The following is a 23,462-nucleotide window of genomic DNA, read 5'->3' on the forward strand; positions in this document are numbered from 1 at the left end:
CTATCTAGTTTGATGTGAAGGATCTTACATGTACGATATCTACATATTTGGGTTCGTCTTGACGTCTCGAAAAACGTGTCTAGGGTTTTAATTTTAAACTAATTATCACAAAAGTTATGGCCAGAAAACCAGTTTTTAGCCTAAAATTGTTCAACTTTGATGCCAAATATCTCGAAGATATTAACTTTGAAGTAAATATGGGATACTATATTGCTTAAAGCCGTTGCTGTTAATATAATAAGCTACACAAAAAAATAGAAAACTAAGGGATTCAGATCGAAGGTCATTGGCGTGGGGTAGCCCCTTAATTATATACTACTTCAAGCAGTCGTGAGCCGAGCCGAGCATGCCCGACAATAAATGATATTAGACGATATCACTGTCTATATGTAGGTACTTACATTACATTGTAATTAGGGAATGCTACCGGGACTGAGATAGTGTACATTTCCGGAAATTTCCAGTTCCGGAAATGCACGATTTTTTATAAAAACCAGTAAGTACCGTGTGCACACTCTAATTGTCCTCAAGTCGCTGTCCGCCCCGCTGCCCGCTGGCATCCGGTCCGTGGCTTTAGCCTTTCAAGTGGCATACCTAATTTTTTAGTTGTTGGAATTTCGATTTTATTTCAATTAATCAAATTTCAAATTTAAATGACATAAGTTGTCCGGGAGCCAGTTCCTGCCACTTCAAGAGTTAGGGATAGTGGGTGGATTCCGTAAGCGTTTTGTATTAGATGGTGTACTTGGTTTCTATATTTTTTGACGACCGGTCTGGCCTAGTGGGTAGTGACCCTGCCTGCGAAGCCGATGGTTCCGGGTTCGAATCCTGGTAAGGGCATTTATTTGTATGATGATACAGATATTTGTTCCTGAGTCATGGTTGTTTACTATGTATTTAAGAATTTATATATTATATATGTCGTTGTCTGAGTACCCACAACACAAGCCTTCTTGAGCTTACCGTGGGGCTTAGTCAATTTGCGTAAAATGTCCTATAATATTTATTTATTATTATTTATTTATTTATTTAACGAACCAAGAGGTTTAACAAACTTTGCTACCGAGTGAAACACAGAATTTTTCACATTTGTGGCAGTAGTTGCACAATATTGTCACATTGGTAAATCGGCTTCCTACCCTTATTTTCTTGGATAAAAAACAAAAGTGTCGGTTACTGTCTAGCTCCTATCGGTCACTGGTGCCAAGACAGATTCGTGCCTCGAATGCACACCCTACGACCTACGAGTACTAAATAGGTACTCCTTGAGTCCAAAGTTTGTATCTAGCAGGTGTGTTGTATAAAGCGAACACCACAACAAGATGGTGCACAGAGGCGACGACATATTCTCCTGCTTCACGTGCATCGTAGATGCCATGCATTGCTTGGTACTAAGGTAAGATGTGTACATCCGTTTGTGTACTACGCATTGGGAAGTTGCAGCGGCAAAATGCTGGGACAACGCGAGGAAGGAGATCATAAAAAAAGATAAATGGGTATAGATAGTAGGTACCACGTAATACATAGATCGGACAATGTAACGTAATCTGTATCTGGGATAAATATTCGTTTGTTAACAATAAACACTGTTTGTATAAATAAACAGACTATACAAGATAAGGGCAGGGCCCAAAGGTCATGCTTGATATGGATTTCCTGATATTAATTACGTGTGATCTAGACTTAGAACTTTTCTAGAAATATGAGAGATTGATAAAATAAAACATCGATGAACCAGTTATCGACAATCAAAGCAAGCCAAAGATATAATTATAATACCTACATATATTAGGTACCTATATAATAATGTAGTATTTATACAAGTACATAAGTAATAAGTTCTAGGTCTACTGATAGGTAGCTAAAATGACATTAAAAACTAGTCAAGTTGAAAAGTTAAGTCGCTGACTATTTTTTTTAACTTTGCCTAAATAAATAAAAAAAGATATTTGGGGACAATCTTACACAAATTGACCTAGCCCCAAACCTTGTACTATGAGAACTGGGTGACGATATACATACTCATACAGATAAATACATACTTAGATACATAGATAAAATCCCTAACCCAGTAACAAATATTTGTGACAAATACACAGGGATTCGAACCCGGGACCTCCTCCTTTCAATTCAAAAGTAATATGGCATGTATGCTATGTAGTCCATACCATAGCAAAGATAATTAAAATAAATAAAGTCTAAGAAAAAACGTGAACGTGAACGTGAATCAAGATAAAATTATGCTCGAAAAGATGGCGTCATACCTTTGGCCTATGCTCGTGGTAGATGGTGACAACGTTTGACATTTAACAATTTTAACACATATCAGTGAAAGAACAAGGATCAAAGTCAAATGACGTTCTAAAAGTTATAATCCTGTGTCTTTGACAATTTACTGTGACAATACGACTCTAGGTATACTAAATTCTCTATGTCCATAGCTATATAGTTATCAAGTTACCTCTAGCGTTTTGTTTTCAGTTCCAGGATGTGTAACAAAGGTAAATGCCTCCACTGCATTCCCGTCGAGAACGGCTGCCTCGTTCTAGCTGTCATAAGTGCGGTAAGAACAACCTACACTACCCTAAATATGTATAAACGGGAGGTAGATATGCTTTTTAGGGTTCCGTACCCAAAGGGTAAAATGGGACCCTATTACTAAGACTTCACTGTCCGTCCGTCCGTCCGTCCGTCCGACCGTCTGTCACCAGGCTGTATCTCACGAACCGTGATAGCTAGACAGTTGAAATTTTCACAGATGATGTATTTCTGTTGCTGCTATAACAACAAATACTAAAAACAGAATAAAATAAAGATTTAAATGGGGCTCCCATACAACAAACGTGATTTTTGACCAAAGTTAAGCAACGTCGGGAGTGGTCAGTACTTGGATGGGTGACCGTTTTTTGTTTGCTTTTTTTTTTCTTTTTTTTTGCATTATGGTACGGAACCCTTCGTGCGCGAGTCCGACTCGCACTTGCCCGGTTTTTTATTATTCTGAAACTAAAATTTCTAAATTTTTAGCGTGATATTCTATTGAGGTCAACCGGGGTAAACGCGCAAAAAAAACCGGACAAGTGAGAGTCGGACTCGCCCACGGAGGGTTCCGTACTTTTTAGTATTTACTGTTATAGCGGCAACAGAAATACATGATCTGTGAAAATTTCAACTGTCTAGCTATCACGGTTCATAAGATACAGCCTGGTGACAGACAGACGGACAGACGGACAGACAGACAGACGAACAGTCGAGTCTTAGTAATAGGGTCCCGTTTTTACCCTTTGGGTACGGAACCCTAAAAAGGCTGTTTCATTGATTTTGGCCGATCAGAGTTAGATTTTTTTGCTTTTTCGAAGTTGACAAAATAACTTATATACCTACATATAGGGTTGACAAATTAACCCATGTGTATACTGTGTTCCATGATCTTCAGATTGGCACTGGGCTGGTGCTGCTGGCGACCATCATTCTGGGCATCCTGGCCGCTTCAGGCCTCATCATGGCGTCGCATCTACCTGACCCTGACCCAGGTAACTCAAATAGTTATTTAAATAATGGATAGAAGGGCGTTACTTTGCGGAAATCCATATTAATTAAAACCAAAATATTACTTTGCTAATCCGCGAAATAGTTATTTCTCTAAAAAGCATTCAATCTCTTCGCCACGCTCGATATTCTAAATCAGTATCACTCACTAATCTTTCGCTTAACTCCAGTTAAGCGATTCGTATTTTATAAAAGTATGAATGAAACGAAAGGAAAAGTCCAAACATCATTTCCATAACCTTAGGACTAGGGGTTAAGGTCACTGTGGGCAAGTCCGTCTACAAGGCAAGTCCGTCAACACGTTATAACTTTTGAATTTGAAGGCGTATGCGACTTTGGAGTCCAGTCGATTAACCAGTTTTTCGCGCTAGTTCCGTCACTGTAAAACAGATGGCGCTGTGACAACCAACTTCAGAGCAATCCACCTCAACAAGTAATTTCGTGTTTTGAACTCGAAGTCATAGTGCGACAGCCGTTCGAAAAAAAATTGTTAAAAATAGTTTTTGAAAAGATTGTGCATCAGAAAGTAACTACGTAGGTAGCATAAGAACCAGTTGTCTTTATTCTATTTTTAAAATATCAGAAATTAGCTTAGTTTTTGTAATTATACGTTCCACAATTTATCATATTAAAATTTGACTAAGTTGGAAAGTCCGTCTATTATGTTCAAGGCAAGTCCGTCATATGCGTCACTTTCGTTAAATCAGAGATTACCAACTGTTTTTGCGACTTTAATATTATAACGATTTGATAAGGTATCAAAAAATCCTCCTGACTTTGCGCATGATGTTACTTTATTAAATTTTGATCTCAGTAAATTAAAAGAAACGATTAAAATTCATTTGAAAATTACTATTGATCTTTTATTTCGGAAATCAAAAAAATAATTATGTTTAATTATTTACCAAAAAAGGTTTACCACCCCATTTTGGTAGTATATGCCGACTTGCCTTTGTTTTAGAAAAATGGTGTTTATTTCGAATCTGCATTAACAAGTTTAAAATACACTTTTCATTGTCTTGATCCGTTCTTTTTAGGAATTTGACTACGAACATATACGCACCCATAGATTGGCTGATATCATAACTAGACGGACTTCCCTTAAACTGCACGGGAAGTCCGTCTACTCGCCGAATTTTAAAAAATGCCATTGTTTTTGCTTAATTTGTGCTTGAAATGATCTGTCACTAAGGCTAAACTATTAATTATTAAATTCTTCATCGTATGCGATTACAAGCAGTAACATATGTGAATAATTAACGGAACTAGATCACTCCAAAGTCAAAAAAAAATAAAGTATGCCGGACTTCGCCACAGTGACCTTATGGAAATTATATTTTACGATAGGCATTTGAAATTTGGTTTCAAATGGATTTGTTATATCATTTGCATTGTGATATTTACTTAACTCGCCATTTCAAAATAACGATACTTTTACCTAAATTGTTTATAGAAAGTCCTCCTCCTTGCATCGGTTTCCTCATCACTGACGGTCGTGGTCATTTCTAGGGAACAGCTTCTCTTTGACAATTTGCCGCCACCTTTTTCTGTCTGTCGCCGAATCAACCGTGAAATCAAGGGCTGAGCGAATTTGGTCTATCCACAGCATTGGGCTCCTGCATTTAGGTTTATCGCCTTCGATTTTACCAGTGATTACCAGCTTTTCCAGGTTATCACTGTCTTTCCTGGCAATGTGGCCAAAATACACAAGCTTTTTGCGTAAGCAGATAGTAGACAGCCTGGTTGTGATGTTCAGTTCATCAAGGATCGATGCATAAAAAACAGCTTTTTAATTGGCTAGTGGAGAAATGTATTTACAGTATTTCTGATTTTTTATCGGAATAAAAATGAATATGTTAACTAATTTGGTTTTGTGTAGAATAAGTTAATTTACATATTAGTGATCTCTGATCTCAATTAGATTTAAGTTTCCATATTGTACGCCTCTCTGAGGCAGGACATGAAGACCGTTGTAAATTAGAATAACATCCTATGTAACTCATGACCAACAATAAATAATTTGATTGATTGATTGATTGATTGAGTGCGGCGCGCTGTCCAGTGTATGTTCAGCAGCCTCCTCCAACACAACATCTCAAAGGCATCAATTCGGTTACGGTCAGCTTTCCTAAGGGTCCATGTCTCTGCGCCATATTTGAAAATGGAGAATAGAGTCCGAACCAAGGTGCTCTTGGTGTTGGTAGAGATGTTTCTGTCCTTCCATATTTTCTCCAGCTGCGCCATGGCTCCCTACGCCATTCCGATTCTTCTGCGGATTTCCGTCTCACAGGACCCATTGTTGCTTATGGTAGAGCCAAGGTATGTGAAGTTGTCTACGATCTTAGGTCAAGTGTTCCACTGCGCTCCAACTTCCGTTTGCGTTCTAGTATCATGACTTTGGTTTTAGATCTATTGATCGAGAATCCGAGTTCTTCACTAATACTTTCCACCCTGTTTAAAAAACAGCCCATCTCTGCTTCGCTGGCTGCCAGAAGGTTGGTGTCGTCAGCGTATCTTAAGTTGGATATTTTACGCCATACCACGGAAATGCAACCATTCCAGCCGTCGCATGTTCTCCTCACGATGTATTCACCGTATACATTAAACGGGATTGGCGAGAGAATGCACCCTTGCCGGACGCCTTTCTGGAAGTTGAAAGGGTTTGATGTGGCTCGGTCAACTTTGACTACTCCTTGGCTGTTGTAGTATAAAGATTGCAGCAGTGCAGTGAGATGTCGAGGTACACCCTACCCCAACAGGACATCCCACAAGCGATCCCAGTCGACGCAGTCAAAAGCCTTGCTGTAGTCAACGAAACACATGATTGCTGGGGTATCAAATTCGTAGCACTTCTCCACAATTTGCCTTATATTCAGTATCTGCTCCCTAGTGCCTTTGCTCTTCACAAAACCTGCTTGCTCTTGAGGGAGAGGTTTATAGAAAGTACCCTCAAGAAATACTATTTATAAAAATGTATACCTACTTAGTCATGTTTAAAAAAAAAGACATGCTCTTTACTTTCTTCGTATTCGAAATGAACGTGTTCGTGATTCGTGTTTAACTCGGGTGAAAGGCATCATTTCAGCCTCGGACTATTGACGCTAAAATACCTCGGCAGAAATGAGTGTCTTTCATCCCTTGGTTAACAATTTACTATTGCTTTCTACTAGGGTTTCAAGTTGCACAAATAATTGTTTTTGTTGCAGAGTCCCGTGAATTCACTCAAGCGGTCGTGGGCGTAGCTGGGATCGCCCTTGGTGTGGTGCTCACTATTGTGGGAGTGGCCTCTCTCATCGCTTTCATCTTTTCTGTGCTGCTTTGCAATGGAATCTGTAAGGTGAGTTATTAAAATAACACCTATCGGACTAGGTCAATGAAAAACAATTTATAACGAGTAAAAGGTAAACAGGAGATCGATGTGATCATAGCAGTGTTCACACACGTTTCTGCTTGTTAAATAATAATAACAAAATTAGTTTTATACAAAATAGAAATGGTTCAATGGAAGAATAGCAAAAACAGAAATCAAATGGTTCACAACTAAATATACCGATAATTATTGTGGCTTCCTTCCTCATAAAAATAACAAAGCCTCCATTAGGCTGGTATACCTACTCATATCATCTACATGTACACATAAGTTAGCTATGGTAATTATATTTCTCTATGGTAAATGTAACAGTACTGTTTTCATATTATTTTTTGTAATATTCCAGCGCCGGCCGGGACAAGTGAAGGCCTACTTCATATACGGTGTCGTGATCACAATACTCACAATCATCGCCTCGATTGCTCAAATGGTAAACGAATACGACCCTGCTCCTGGCATCGGCGGCTTAGTTGGTTGTGGTGAGTAACTATTCCTTTATATTGTGGTGTGGGACGTACAGACAAACACTATCTCTGGAGTATAGGTTTATTATGATCTAGCTACCCGCCCCGGCTTCGCACGGGTTACACAAAACCTTAACAAATTATACTTACACCTAGAAACCTTCCTCAAGAACCACACGGCATCGCTTGACACAAAAGTTCATGCTCACTGCACTTACTCCTCTACTAGAGTTTTGTGAGCTGTATATCTCGCGAAACTTTCTTGGCATAGCTTAAAACTGGTGGAATACATTTCACCGCCATTAAAATAAAACAAAAACTGAACGACAAAAATACCCAGACATATATTATAATCATTGAGCCAGCTCACACAATTTCACGAGAATTGAGAAATGCGACCAGGGTAGAACCGGGGACTGGGGGCCTACCAAGAACATTGCGGGCATTTTTTTCTTTGACTTCCGTTAAGGCGTTATTATAGTAATAGAGAAAGATGCCCGCAATTTGCAAACTTCGATTTCCGCGATTATATCCCTGGTGCTAACGCATTTTTCCATCAGTTGAAACGGAGACAAATTTTAGCCTTATTCTTATTGTACTTCTGACTTGGCAACCTCGGGAAAACCTCCCCTGAGTTTATGCATACTCCCAGTATGTGAGACCCAGAAGGGTCTCACATATATTTCAACACAAAATTCGTACTAACCCCTGGGTTTCAAGCTTGCATCAAAAACGAAATTCGCCTTGTGTTTTCAGCGATCTACAGTGCATTTCTGGTGCTGGTGCACGAGACGTACAACAAGCTGCGCGCGGGCGCAGTATTCAAGGACCACATCCGTCTGGTAGAAGATTACTAACACCACTCTTTCGGGTTATCACTTGGTCACACGGACAGAACAATTGTCACTTCTGAACCCAAAAGTTAACTGTTTGAACGTCAAACAGTTAACTTCAATCAATGTATCTCTGGTTAGTGTTGTAAGGGAGTGCTCCCGGTACTGGTTTTCTATACAAACACAGTACCGGAACCGGGAATTCCCGGTTCTCGCCATACAAACTCAGTACCGGGAGCACTCCCCATGTAAAACACATTGTGATTTAAACAAGGCCCGGAAACTCACTCGGGGTAGTAACGGATTTCGTTTCCGTTTGAGGTTACCAGTTGATTCGGTCAAATTGTGTTTTTGCAAAACAAATTATAGCCAGCATTCAATGAATGTAGTATGATACCTTTGGGTATGGTGCTTTACGCACACTAGTGTCCCATCCCCTCCCCCTGACGCAACCCCCCCTTTTAGCATGAAATATGTCCCGGTTGACAGTTTTTTTTATTTTTTGGGGAAAGTATACAATATAGGAAAGTAGTGTCAATGAAGGAAATAATCTCTATTAAATTCTTAACAAAAAGGTTATATTAATTTTTTTATATGTCGCACCATATTCATGTTATGGCTAGATGAACTTCAACAAAATTTAATCGTTGAAAAACTTGTTGAAGTTCAATATAACATAGTACCTACGTGATAGTACTGAAAGAAATCTTACACGGAGAATAACCTTGCAAGCTTATTCTCCGTATAAGATTTCTTTCAGTACTATCACGTAGGTACTATGTTATATTGAACTTCAACAAGTTAATACATGAATATGGTGAGTCTTACCAAAAAGTTGCAAGTAACCTATTTGTTTAAAATTTATTAAGGATTATTTCTTACCTGGACACTTTATTCCTAACTCTAATTTCTCAAAAATTAAAAAAAACCGTCAACCGGGACATATTTCATTCTAAAAGGGGGGGGTCGCGACAGGGGGAGGGGGTGGGACACTAGTGTGCATAAAGTACCATACCCAAAGGTACCATACTACATTCATTGAATGCTGGCTATAATTTGTCTGTCTTCCCCAATTTCCCAATTTGACCGAATCATGTTACAAAGAAACAAAGTACAAGATACAAGGCAGATATTCAACCAAACCGTAAGGACGTCTAACGTATCTTTTATAAGTTACTTACACTTACTATTAACTTTGCTAGTAAGGCTAGACTTAGAATACGTACCTATTTTAACTATTTTTTTTAACTATTCCAACGTTAGATCTACATTATGTTCCTGTAATCATATATTGTAATTTAATTGTAATTTAATCTATTCTACTAGAATAACTAACCCACAGACCGATAATATATTCCTAAATACTTTGTCGTTCTGTGGTTTATGACCAAAAATGTAACTTTTACACGGCTTTTTTTTTTAAATATGTCTTTGTTCTAAATATTCTAGACTAAACTTTTTATATCCCAAATACTAAAATTTACCTTAATTTTAAAGAAAAGACACCACAAGGAATTTCGTGCATTGATCCGCCTGTTGCTATCTCTCCCGCGCGGCGAAACAGGAACAGGCGGGTCAGTGTACGAAATTCCTTGTGCTAAGAGTCCTTTCTTTAGTACAAATGCGAGTTGATAGGGTAGTCAACTTTTTTATGATATAGGAGACAAACTAGCAGACGAATCATGGACACCTGCACGAGACGAGTTGCAAGTGCATTGTCGGTATTTAAGACGGGAATGCGCTCTTTAAGGTTTGATGGGCGTATTGACTAATCGAACTGACATTTTAGTGTCTGGGATATAAAAAAGATGTATTCCCATTTGTCCCCGCCCGACGTGACCGCAGCTATAGGTACCAGGCGGAGACAAATGGGAACATACCAAAAAAACATCGATTATACAGAGGTAGAGGTAGAGGTAGAGGTATATATATGTTATTTATAAGATGGTCTTTTATTAGATAAGATAAGATAATAAGCAATTAAAGTAAATTCCAAATATATTGGTTTTTCAATTTTAGGCACTTTATAAATATGTAGTTGGTTCTTAAAGCAAAGAATTGATTTTAAAAACAATTTTATTTCCAATATTTCATAAATATACCTATATCGCTCGAGTAACAATATAACAAGTACATAAATAAGCGTTATTTTCCTTAAAATTAATTAACTATTCTTAATGTACAAAAAATAAAACATTTCATTCATACTTCCTAGGCGAACCAATCACAGAAAGCTTTCTAAAATCAATACAATCCGTTATTTCTGGATTTTTGTCTAGGTAAGGTAAACGTACTATGCTCGACATGCTAATGCCCAATAGATGACACCTTGCTGTCACCTCTTGACATGACTTACGTTTCAAGGTGACATGTACTGGGACCGCGTCGAGCACCAGTGCGTTTACCTTACACAAAAAGAATATGTTTTTAAACAAATAGATAAATGTGTTATACAGGACATTTAGTATGTTAATTTAATTATTTAAATAAAAATCAGCCTATATACCTCCCACTGCTGGGCACAGGCCTCCTCTCGTGCGTGAGAGGGTTTGGGCTATAGTCCCCACGCTGGCCCAATGCGGGTTGGGGACTTCACATACAATTTCTTCGCGGTTGTATGCAGGTTTCCTCACGATGTATTCCTTCACCGAAAAGCTAGTGGTAAAAATCAAATGATATTCCGTAAATGCGTTCCGAAAAACTCATTGAGTAAGTACGAGCCAGGATTTGAATTTGAACCCGCGACCTCCGGATTGAAAGACGGACGTCAGATCCACTCGGCATCCACCGCTTAGTTTAATTAATTATAAATCTGGTTAAAAGTCTTAATAAAAACCAAACAACATTACTTTTAACAAAGTAAGTAAAACAACATAATTTTTACTGCCGCTGTGCCTGTTTATTTCTTGACCTACCGTAAACTGGGGCTATTCGGTACAATTTTTGGAGTAAAACATCAATAACTCCATATTTTACATCAAAAATATTTTTTAATATACTTTTAATGGATAAAATGCATCTTTCTCCATCATTGTATGAAATACATATGTTTGAATTGTTAACACAGAGCGAGTTTTAGAGGTGTTCCCAAATATTTCATGGTTGGGGCTAATATGGAAATCGATGTTTACTGAATTTTGATGCTTGTGTTGTTTTAAACGTGACTGTGCCTATTTGAGACGCTTTAGAAACGATCGCCTAAGGGCCCTAAGGAAATAAAAACAGAGTAACCATAATTTTCTAATAAATTTCGGGACAAAAAAAATCATAAAGTTATGCACACTAAACAAGATTTCCGAAAATCTTTTGTTAGCTGTAAAATACCTTTTATTTAACAATAATCACATGTTTATGTGCCCAAAATGTGCGCCTTTAAAATTACATAAAACTTACGTTTTTAACAGCAGTAAATCAATTTAAAAAAAGAAAAAAAGGAGAAAATCTTAATATATATTTTAGTCAAATCAAGATAGAATATTTTTCTTTTCCTGTCTCTAATCTTTATAAAAAAGTTACTAAAATGTATTTGGTAAATCTATATGGTTCTTAAATAATAACAGGCATGAATAGCAGTATCAATAACAGTCCTATCGTTCGCAAATTAAGTTTTTGTTACAGTCCACAAAAAAACATATGAAACATAACTAGTACATGACATGTAGGGTAGTTTTTTGTCCTAGGGCATCTATGATACGAGTACGTAGTACATATATCTTTATTTTGCAGCATTATCCCGTTAAAAATAAATCATGGACAACCTACCTTCATAGAAATGTTTACAAGCTGGGTATTTGGTACTTGAAACTAATTAACCCCAAAAATCGTCTTAAAAAGCCCCACTTCATAAAATCGTCAAAATAAAATGCAAAATAAAGGCATACAATTATGTCATATAGCTTTAAAAAATACCAAGAATGTGTACTATTAGAGTACTTACATTTAAAAAAGCTTTAACCTACCACGAACTAAAATCTGAATAGAAGTAGGACGAGGTTCTATCTTCTATCGCACTGAGTTTCCAATAATACACACAATTTTTTTTTAAGCACGTGTGTATTCCTTGGCGTCATTGTGTGGTCACAATGACGCCACAATAGTCAATCTAATGTAGTGTTGGTTAATGGTTTAACCAACACTACATTAGATTGACTATTGTCAGGCGAAGATCCACGTTTCTACCACGGCCATGATAGAAAATATATGGGTTCAAAACTTATATATTATTTTACCAACTAGCCCCGTGCTTCTCAATTAGCCCCATTTTACGGTACATATGGTCCTATTTTCCCGCACTAGTGCGTAAAATAGCACTTTTCGTGCGATGTCAAAAGTTTAAAGGGCCATATGTACTGTAAAACGTTGTACGATACACGTTGCGAATAGGTAATTCGTACACATCGCATTCCTCTTTTCTGCACTTGTATCGTAAATAACTATTTTAATACAGTTGCTCAAAAAGTGCTACTTTACGACCTTTACGTAGCTGTTTAGTACTACTTTACGTAGTCAGACCAAGAAAAGTCTGCAGCGGATTTGATAGCCCACGCAGTAAACGTCAAACTTCTATGAAATTATGACGTATAAATTGTAAAGGTGCGTGTAACGAAACGTTACACTATCAACCTTCATACTATTTCTGGCACCATACAAATTCTAAATTCCCTTTTCAAATTCAAATCCTATTCCAAATTCCATTCAATGATTTTTATTTTCAGTTCGATCACACACTCCGATCGATAAACATCATTTTAATCTAACAGACTGTACTTCCCAAGTTCCTAAACACGACCGTTTAAGTGTGATTTTTATTAGTGAAACGTAAACGTAATAATTCATAAGTGCGTGCAGTTCAGTATAGTGCTCGTTTTGTGGCCCTGCACACCTTCCAGATATATATCTACATCATCACCAAGGCACATATTGTAAGTTATTTGATTTCTAACCTTCTGAATTACGAAAGTGTTTTTATACATACCTATCTGTTAACACGTAACCTGTATTGTTACAGGTGCCTTTTTGTTTAATTAATAAACACCCTATGGCGTCCCTGGTACCTGACTTTGATTTACCTTCATCCCTGTGAGGCCCTCCATCTGCCTCCTCACATAAATAACACTTGCACTGCGTGGGCTATCAAATCCGCTGCAGACTTTTCTTGGTCTAACTCTAATATTACGAAGAAAAGGCCTTTTCAGGTACCTATCAGGACCGACTTTTTTGCCAAAGAACAGAACAGAACGGTAATTAAAGGACGACTCACGTTAGACCGGGTCGTGTCCGGGCCGGAGCTTCTACAGACTTTGCGGCATAAACGACAAATTTCTATGAAAATATGACGTTTATACATTGCACTACCACACTTATCTTTTTAACAAGCTTTTATTAGGTCGACCTGTATGTAACTAACTTGTAATGGAATCTAAGGTAACTAATTTAACCATCTTCCAAGGATCGTAGCGTCATGAAAATTGGCAGCTGTATGTAGTTCTGATGACAATACAATAATCATGAGGGGGGTGGAGTATGCATATTATTAAAAAAAAGTATAGAATATATAGAATGTGAAAGTTTAAAAGAATTGTCAATAGAATGTATCATTGAAATCGGTGCAGTAGAAATTCCTTCCATGAATTTGGTGATAATAGTTTTGTATTGGCCAAATAGTAGTAGAGAAATGAATACGGTAACAACACAATTAGAAAAGCTATTAAAAATAATTTGTATTAAATATTGTAATAGAAATATTATAATTGGAGGAGATTTGAATGTAAACTTTCTCAGTAATTCAAGCCAAAGTAAACATATGATTGAACTGTTTAATTGCTATAATTTTGTACAGTTTGTTAAAGAACCAACTAGAGTTACCAATACTAGCTCTACCTGTTTAGATATATTGTTCACCAACTTTGACAAAGACCTATTTTCTCATAGTGTTAAGGATTTTGGCCTTTCAGACCATAAAGCAATTACTGTCACTCTTACAACTGCAAATCAGACTAAAAATCAATCAATGCGCATAGAAAAAAGAATTTTTAATCACACAAGTAATGAACTATTTCGAGCCCAACTACAACAGACAGATTGGAGTGCTCTCATCAAACCAGACCAAAATATAAATCAAAATTTTAACGCTTTTCACGGACATTTAGTGACACTTCTCAACACCTATATACCGAAAAAAACAATAAAAGTAGGTAACAAAAACAAAAAGACTTGGCTCACAAAGGGATTAAAAACATCTTGTAAAAATAAACGTTTGCTAAGAATACTAATATCACAGACTGAAAGTAAAGTATTACATGACTATTATAAAAACTATGAAAAAATATTAAAAAGATCAATAAAAGCATCAATAAAAAATCAGTACACAAAGAGAATAAATTCATCAAAAAATATTACTCGAACAATGTGGCAAGTTATTAAAGAACGTACAAATAAAGTAATGCAAAGAGAAGAAACTAATATAAAATTGGAAATTAATGACAAAATCATAAGCCAACCCCGAGAAATAGCGAATATATTTAATGATTTCTTTATATCTGTGGGAAAAATACAAGAAAATAACATACCCAAAGGTCGCCCGGTAATTTCACCTTTGAATAACTCTATGTATTTATACCCAACAAATGAGCGAGAAATTGAAAAAATAATAACTAAACTTAAAAATAAAATTACTTCTGGCTTCGATGAGATACCCCCGACCCTAGTAAAATACTGTAAAAATGAATTAATAGGACCTCTATCAGATTTAATTAACCAGTCTTTTAGAGAGGGTACCTTTCCGGACCTATTAAAGATATCAATAATAAAACCCATACCCAAAATAAAAAATGCAAATCATCCTCAGCAATATCGACCAATATCTTTGTTATCCATTTTTTCGAAAATATTTGAACAGGCAATGGCACAGCGTTTAAATTCGTTTTGTGAGAAATTCAAAATTTATGATAACAATCAAAATGGTTTCAGAAAAAAAAGGTCCACTATAACGGCCCTTTATGACTTTATAAACGAAGTTCTAAGAGTGATTAATAATCGGAAATATGCAATTGCCATGATGTTGGATATGAGCAAAGCATATGATAAAGTATCACATGAAATTCTTAAACAAAAGCTTTATGGTATAGGCGTTCGTGGAATAGCTCTCAATTGGTTTTCCTCTTATTTGAAAAGTAGAGTACAATACGTAGAAATTTACCACCATGATTATAAAAATAATCGCATGATTAAAATTACGTCTGAGAAACGGAATGTACAAAATTCCATCCCACAGGGCAGTGTTTTGGGCTGTATCCTATTCGTAATTTATATTAATGATTTGTCAAAAATCTTAAGTACCAAGGCCGTGCTATACGCCGACGACATCTCCTTAATATTTGAATGCGACGATAGTGAGGACCTACACAATAAACTGCATTGTACTTTTAAATTAATATTAGATTGGCTAAATGATCATAATCTCCAATTGAATATCGCTAAAACTAAAATCATGCAGATAAAACCTTGTCAGAAGCCAGCAATTGATATGAACCCTTGCTATAATAATGAATCATTGGCGGTTGTGGAGTCATGTTCTTTACTAGGTGTGGAAATAGACTCCTGCGTAAATTGGAAGGCACACGTTGATAAAATCTCGATTAAATTATCTAAATTTACATATGCCCTCTCCATGTTGAAGAAATGTACAGACTTAAAAGCTGCAACTAATGCCTATTATGCCTATGCCCATTCTTGGTTATCATATGGTATTATTTTATGGGGGAATAGCACGAACGTAGAGTCGTTGTTCTTGCTACAAAAAAAGTGTATAAGAATACTAGCAAATATAAATGACATGGAGAGTTGCCTCCCTTATTTCAAAAAAATGAAAATATTAACGTTAACTTCACTGTACATTTTTGAATTGTGTAAATTAGTTAAAAAACAAAAACATTTATTTGAGCGAACAAGAGATAACTTTCCACGGAATCAAAATCTGCGAAAAAGAAATAAATTAGTATGCACTTTCACAAATCTAAAAATAGTAAACTCCGGCCCTTACCATATGGCAGTCACAGTATATAACAACATACCGTTAGAACTAAAACATATAGAGAAAGATTCAACATTCTTCAACAAGCTAAAAAAGTTTCTGGTTGAAAACTCATTTTACAATATAAAGGAGTATCTTAATTACAAGTCTTAATTATGTTAATTGCTAGTGTGTGCTAGTTTTTAAGTACTAGTTTTTAAGTATTAGTTTTTAAGTATTAGTTTTTAAGTATTAGTTTTTAAGTCTTTATGTATATTGCTGTGCCCCAACGGGGTTTATGTTTGGAACATGTAAATATTTTAACTCCTTGTAAAACCCATAAAAGCAATGAATAAATAAATTAAATTAAAATAAATTAATATGGTACTGTCGAACTGATCTGATAATGATGGAGACAGGAGGTGGCCATAGGAACTCTGTGATGAAACAACGCAACCTAATTGTGTTAGGGGTTTTTAGAATTGTCTCAATGAGTAGTAGTTGTCTGTCGTATGAAAAGTACAGTCAGCGATAAAAGCTTGTACCAAAAATGAAATTTTTGCCAAAAACTTATTATTATAAGAATAAGAAGGTATGCCCTTTTGCTTCTACTTATGGCTTTTTCATATTGTATGAAGTTACGGAACTCTCCATTAGGGTAACATTCCATTTCTGACCGCAGCTGCACTACTAGTATGAACGCGTCGGTGTTATTGTCAATTTCCATAGTTAAATGCTTCTGCTTGTATTTCTGTTTTCTTTTGTATTGTCTTCTTTTATTGAGGTGTGCAATAAACAGTATTTGTATTGTATTGTATTGTAAAATGAATGGCAGTGCTGCTGTCGTTGGAAATGGACTGTCACCTTTATGCGTGCCGACACGCACTGAGCCGGTTTTTATTTATCCCTAGCTTATCTCAGAACAGGTAAGTACTTACCTATATAAATGAGGCTAGTTCGTTTTCTATAAGGTAAATGCCCTAGTGCTCGACATGGTAATGTCCAATGGATGCACCCTGCTGTCACCACTATTGACAATGACTTGAGTTTTAAAATGTCATATATTCATATATTGGTAGAGTAACAGAAGGCGAAACTGATCCTTTCGGGCATTCTCGGCTCCGTTCGGCTCAGCATTGCTCCGAGCAATTATTAGGGTTGGCACAACCTGACGTCCCTTTGCGTGTTACGACCGCAGATAAGGATAATGACTTGATTTTTTTGAAGGCATAGTACAATACATAAGAAAGGACCAGCATAATTCGTCCCTGAATCCCTGTCAAATTTCGGTTGCAGGAAGTTTCTACTTTCTTTTCTGTACCTACGGACTTCCGGTTCGAGCGCCATCTTGATAGTCACGCGTCGTGATTAATTCCTTTGTTTTTTGCTCATTAATATTGTTTAAAGTGTAATATCGATAGCTTATTATACAGTAAACTAATGTGGTAGTGTGCAGTGAATGGAGAATAATTAATCTTAAAATGCTTTTTGGAGTCAACGGCCGGTAGTCCACGTGCTACTTGTAAAGTCCAGCTATCGTTTTACAAGAGCTAATAAAATCACCGTACTGTCTTAACCGTACAATTTTAGTCGTCGTATTTAGCTAAATTATTTCAACCAAATAAAAGAAAAGGTTCAGGTCGTGTCATACCAGAAGGTTAAGGAGTTGGCAGAGGACCGGACGAGTTGGAGATTGCTCCACCGACAAGAGCACAGCTCTTAAATATAAAGAAGAGAAGAAGATTTAGCTCCTAATACCTTTTGATACACTGGCGAAATAGTCCCACTGGACTGAAGCCATAATTGTAAAAGAATGAATGAATGAATTCTGTACCTACTTATATTCTGTGGCAGTAACTTGTGACAGTTGTGACCCATATTCTTTATCACTTGATACGGATACATGCATCTGGCAGTTGAATCATCGGTGGAGTGTGGACATATCATTTTACGGAAAAATATGTAAACAAAAAAATATTGACTTTCATTGAGAGTCATGAGACTCATTGGCCTTAATGATTGCGACACGTGGTTTTTTGTTTACATTTTTTTAGAGGGGACAATTGGTATTGTCGTCGCTCGGGTTTTTATTTTACCTCTTATCACAATTACCTACTTTTAAAATATATGTATTTATAATTTAAACAAAAATCTCGACCGATCCCTCGTCTACATAACTAATTATTTTCTAAATCAAATTTAAGGTTATAAAAGTAAGGTTAATATAATACAATACAACTGAATATAGATTAAAACTTTAACTTTCAGAGTCTGCCCTAGCAAATGTAATCTTATGTTCCTTTTCGTGCGAGTTTTTTCATGGCTTTACCCGTGAATAAAACATGTAAAATATCAATTTAAGAATTTGACGACCGGTCTGGCCTAGTGGGTAGTGACCCGCCTGCCTGTGAAGCCGATGGTCCTGGGTTCGAATCGCAGTAAGGGCATTTATTTGTGTGATGACACAGATATTTGTTCCTGAGTCATGGTTGTTTTCTATGTATTTAAACATGGAAAATATCAATTTAAGAACTACATTGACGACCGGTCTGGCCTAGTGGGTAGTGACCCTGCCTGTGAAGCCGATGGTCCTGGGTTCGAATCCAAGTAAGGGCATTTATTTGTGTGACGACACAGATATTTGTTCCTGAGTCATGGTTGTCTTCTATGTATTTAAGTATTTATATATTATATACCTATATCGTTGTCTGAGTACCCACAACACAAGCCGTCTTGAGCTTACTGTGGGACTTGGTCAATCTGTGTAAGAATGTCCTATAATATTTAAAAAAAATATTAACATTTTAGCCCCCTTTTAAAATCATGGAATAGTTTATAGATATGTACATAGGTAATGCTACTGCATGTAAAATGTGCGTACTTATGCTCGGGTACGTATTTGTGCTCCAACAGTTGTTATAAATGAAAACTACTTATATCACAACCTCATTTAAGTGATACATCATACAATATGATAGTAGTGACGATATTCTTTAAACGGCATATGTATCAACATACCTACCATGGTCTTCCTCGCGTTATCCCGGCTTTTTGCCACGGCTCAGAGGAGCCCTGGGGTCCGCTTGGCAACTAATCCCGAGAATTGGCGTAGGCACTAGTTTCCAGACGTCAACATCAACAGAATCACGTCAGAGTCAACATACCTACCACAATTTAGATTTAAATGTTTCAAAATGCTTTAGTATGAGTTTTACTAGGAAAAGAAATGCTTATAAAAGTGTGTACAAAATTAAATCACAAAACCTTATAACTAAAAAGTCCTGCCGGGATCTAGGTGTCATTTATGATGATAAACTTACTTTTAACGAGCACGTAGAAAGTATTATTGACAAAGCTTATAAAGCTCTTGGCTTTCTGATTCGTTCTGCTGGTGACTTTAAAAAAATAAAACAATTAAAATCATATACTGTGCCTATGTAAGATCTCAACTCGAATATGCTTCTCAAATTTGGAACCCGTTCTAATATAAGGTGTATGCAGAAAATATTGAAAAAATTCAGAAGAAGTTTGTTAGATTCCTCTCCTTTAAATTTAAGTTATCTATGGACAACTATTCTATGTCATGCAAAAAATTCCATCTTGCCCCTTTATTTAAGAGACGATCGGCAAATGACGTAAGTTTATTAATGAAAATTGCCCAAGGTATAGTCGATTCTCCGGATCTTGTGAGCAAAGTACAATTCTATATACCTGTATTTAATTACACAAACGGGTATAATTTCATTGTTTTTACCTTTAATTCCGACGTTTCAGCTGAGTTGCACCAGCTGTGGTCACGGAAAGACTGACGTCCCAACAAATGTGAACGGAGATATTAATAAAACACCACTAAACTACCCGAAATTAGTTTATAAAAATCAATCGTGATTACGGGTACAAATTATCGTCTACTTGGGGACCAGTGATTCAAATGTTGAAACCAGCGGATATATCTTCGGACCAGTGTACGGATACTGTGAGTGTTGCGTGTCGTGCCGTGGACAATAAACATTAAACTTTAACGGGTAGCTGCAATTTCTTTGTCTACCCCGAACATTTTTATAAACTAATTTCGGGTAGTTTAGTGGTGTTTTATTAATATCTCCGTTGACATTTGTTGGGACCATGGTATAATAATATACTCCGCCTGGTACTCCATTCCGAGATTCGCGTATGACCTAACTGACACGCGCCTACGTCATCATGCTGTTTACAGGTTCTCAAACTTTGAAATGTGGGAGAATTTTAACCAACGGTGAAAATTATTTTAACGGCATTAATTTTAAGTTATTCATGTAGAAACATAGTAAAATAAAACAAATCTAATGTATTAAATTAAACTTTATTTATCTATACAAGACAAACATTTAAAAAACTAATTCACAGTTACACATTAATTACCAAGCTTACGACGTGAAAAGTTTGGAAAACACTGCGACTGCTGACACTGAGCGAGAAGGAAATAACAATTAACACGCGTTCGACAAGGATGACGGTCAGGGCATGAAGTTATCTAGATCCGAATTGTCAAATGTGCACAGCGCTATCCTGTGTTGCCAGTAGTATAAACAGAATTACCCGAAAGTCTGAAATTTCTTTCGTGAATCGGAAGATATTGCTAACGAGTAATTAAAAATGACGTGTTATTGTAAAATTTAAGCTAAAATACATATAAATGAAAATTATAAAATTATAAAGAAATATTTTAACTTATTAACCATAGGTATAATGTACCCATGTAACATGTTATGTTGAAATAAAGTGGCAATGTTATTGTGACGTAGGCCCGTGTCACTCTGGGAATGGAAGACCATGTTTTATTAGACCATGGTTGGGACGTTAGTCTTTCCGTGACCACAGCTGGTGCAACTCAGCTGAAACGTCGGAATTAAAGGTAAAAACAATGAAATTATATCGCGGTAGACCCGTTTGTGTAATTAAATATGTGTACAAAACGCGAGAGTTTAAAGTCTATATACCTGTCTCGTAACTGCGCAGAAGACCCTTGTTTCGCATACCTCTTTCTCCGATAACATTCGTAAAAAATGTTTCTTCCCTCGTACAATTAGGTTATTTAATGAACTTTTCACGCCACTGTTCGGAAATGTGGCAATAGATGGTCTAAAACCAAGCTGGAAAGTAGGCAATAGCTTAGCACCTGAACCACCACTTCTACAATGTTTCATTGTTATCATCATCTGTCATTGGTGACAGTTCGCTACAGCAATGAGTATCATTTAAAACATAAAAATCAATAAAAGGTCTTTTTTGGCGCAACTTCTTCCTTCAAAAATAAAATTCGGTTATTTATAGGACCATGTTGTTGTTTAAAAAAAAAGAAATGTCAAAACCATTCAGTTAATTTTTTTTTACAATTATCCATTCAGTTCACGCTTAAGGCGTTTTTTACTTTTGTAGCTGTTTGTGGTTTTTTTTTAGCAAAAACGCTTCTAAGTTTAGAGTCGGTTTGAAGCAAATAACAGAAAAACGTGATAAAAAAAGTAAAAAAGGCGGGATCTGAAAATACTTACTTACTGAATTGGATAGTGTAAATTGTGTTTGACTAAAAAATACAAGAAACACGTAGTTATCTACGCTACGCTCGCTATAAAAATGAGTTCTTCTAGTGAAGAAAATGATATTCTTACGCTGACGCCTACCGAAATTCAAGAGACAGCACAGGCAGTGGCTAGTAATTTGCTACCAGAGAAATCGCGGGCTAGTACTTATAGTTATGTAAATGTTTTCTTATTTCCTCGCAGTAGTCGTGAAAAGCACTATGTAATACCTCGGCCGGAAACGTTAAAGATGGACTCGTATTATTTGAGGGCCTCCACTAACGTGTCGGCCCTCAAACGACTCGTCCATCTTTTAGCGGTTTTCCGTCCTCTCCTACAATGTACTATAATGATATGCCCTATGTGGATTTGTTTCACAGCAAGATTAATAATGTTAAAAATATTATTGTCAATAGATAGTTAACGTTACCCGACTTAAGTTTGCGTTCATAGTTTTTATCAGGAATATTCCTATATAGTGTAATATTTTGCTAATTTGAGACCTTTATATTTATGTTATTTAGCATTATATATGTGGAAGCTTTAAAGCGCTGGTGGCCTAGCGGTAAGAGCGTGCGACTTGCAATCCGGAGGTCGCGGGTTCAAACCCCGGCTCGTACCAATGAGTTTTTCGGAACTTATGTACGAAATATCATTTGAATTTACCAGTCGCTTTTCGGTGAAGGAAAACATCGTGAGGAAACCGGACTAATCCCAATAAGGCCTAGTTTCCCCTTTGGGTTGGAAGGTCAGATGGCAGTCGCTTTCGTAAAAACTAGTGCCTACGTCAAATCATGGGATTAGTTGTCAAGCGGACCCCAGGCTCTCATGAGCCGTGGCGAAATGCCGGGATAACGCGAGGAAGAAGGAAGAAGGATATATGTGGAAGCTTGTAATTTGCATATAGTAGAAAAGTCTATTAAGCTATGTATATTAGGCAATAAGCATCCCGAATAAAAAAAAATGTTAATTAATTTACTGAATTGGAATAAACAACTGTACAGGTCCAGACCGCGCGAGGCTTTTGGCGGTCGGAGCCCGGGAAGCCGGTTACTGGCTACATGCCCATCCTTCGCCCAATACTGGTACTTTCTTGGATCCGGCCTCCCTTAGACTGGCGACTGGTTTGCGACTCGGGGTTTCGGTGTGTACGCCACACGTATGCTCTTGTGGCACGGACGTGGACCGACTGGGACACCACGGATTATCTTGTCAAAAAAGTGCAGGCCGTTTTTCGAGACATGCGTCGCTTAATGACATAGTCCGTCGGTCTCTTGCCACCATCAATGTGCCTGCTCTTCTTGAGCCGACTGGCATTATCAGAGATGATGGCAAGAGACCCGATGGGGTGTCTTTAGTTCCTTGGAGCTTGGGACGGATGTTAGTGTGGGATGCTACCTGCGTAGACACACTGGCACCGTCCCACCTCCAACGGACTACTGTAAAAGCGGGCGGAGCGGCGGAAAGCGCCGAAATTCTAAAACGTAACAAATATAAGAGCCTCGGTAGAGAGTACCATTTTGTACCATTTGGAGTTGAAACTCTAGGTCCATGGGGTCCCAGCGCGCATAAGTTGTTCGCAGAAATCGCGAAGCGTCTGGTTGACGTAACTGGTGACCGAAGAGCTGGCGGCTACCTCGCACAACGTATCAGCATTGCGATACAGCGAGGAAATGCCGC

The 23,462-nt window shown here is 37.1% G+C and overlaps 1 protein-coding gene across 1 annotated transcript; it reads left to right on the plus strand.

Annotated features, from left to right (window-relative positions):
- Positions 1-1,291: 1,291 nt before the first annotated feature.
- On the plus strand, positions 1,292-8,314 carry LOC134797056 (uncharacterized). Its single transcript, XM_063769275.1, has 6 exons — positions 1,292-1,396; positions 2,482-2,563; positions 3,434-3,530; positions 6,753-6,883; positions 7,263-7,395; positions 8,137-8,314. Exons 1-6 carry the CDS (start codon positions 1,323-1,325, stop codon positions 8,235-8,237), a joined length of 618 nt encoding a protein of 205 aa, XP_063625345.1. The 5' UTR covers positions 1,292-1,322; the 3' UTR covers positions 8,238-8,314.
- Positions 8,315-23,462: the final 15,148 nt, after the last annotated feature.

The sequence above is a fragment of the Cydia splendana genome, chromosome 14, assembly GCF_910591565.1.
Source record: "Cydia splendana chromosome 14, ilCydSple1.2, whole genome shotgun sequence".
Lineage (NCBI taxonomy): Eukaryota > Metazoa > Arthropoda > Insecta > Lepidoptera > Tortricidae > Cydia > Cydia splendana.

Bases quoted from the DNA above. Each gene is read 5' to 3' on its own strand.
- LOC134797056 (XM_063769275.1), top strand. From the start codon at position 1,323: ATGGTGCACAGAGGCGACGACATATTCTCCTGCTTCACGTGCATCGTA. The intron at 2,564-3,433 runs GTAAGAACAACC...CATGATCTTCAG, and splicing joins TTCTAGCTGTCATAAGTGCG to ATTGGCACTGGGCTGGTGCT. The intron at 7,396-8,136 runs GTGAGTAACTAT...TTGTGTTTTCAG, and splicing joins CGGCGGCTTAGTTGGTTGTG to CGATCTACAGTGCATTTCTG.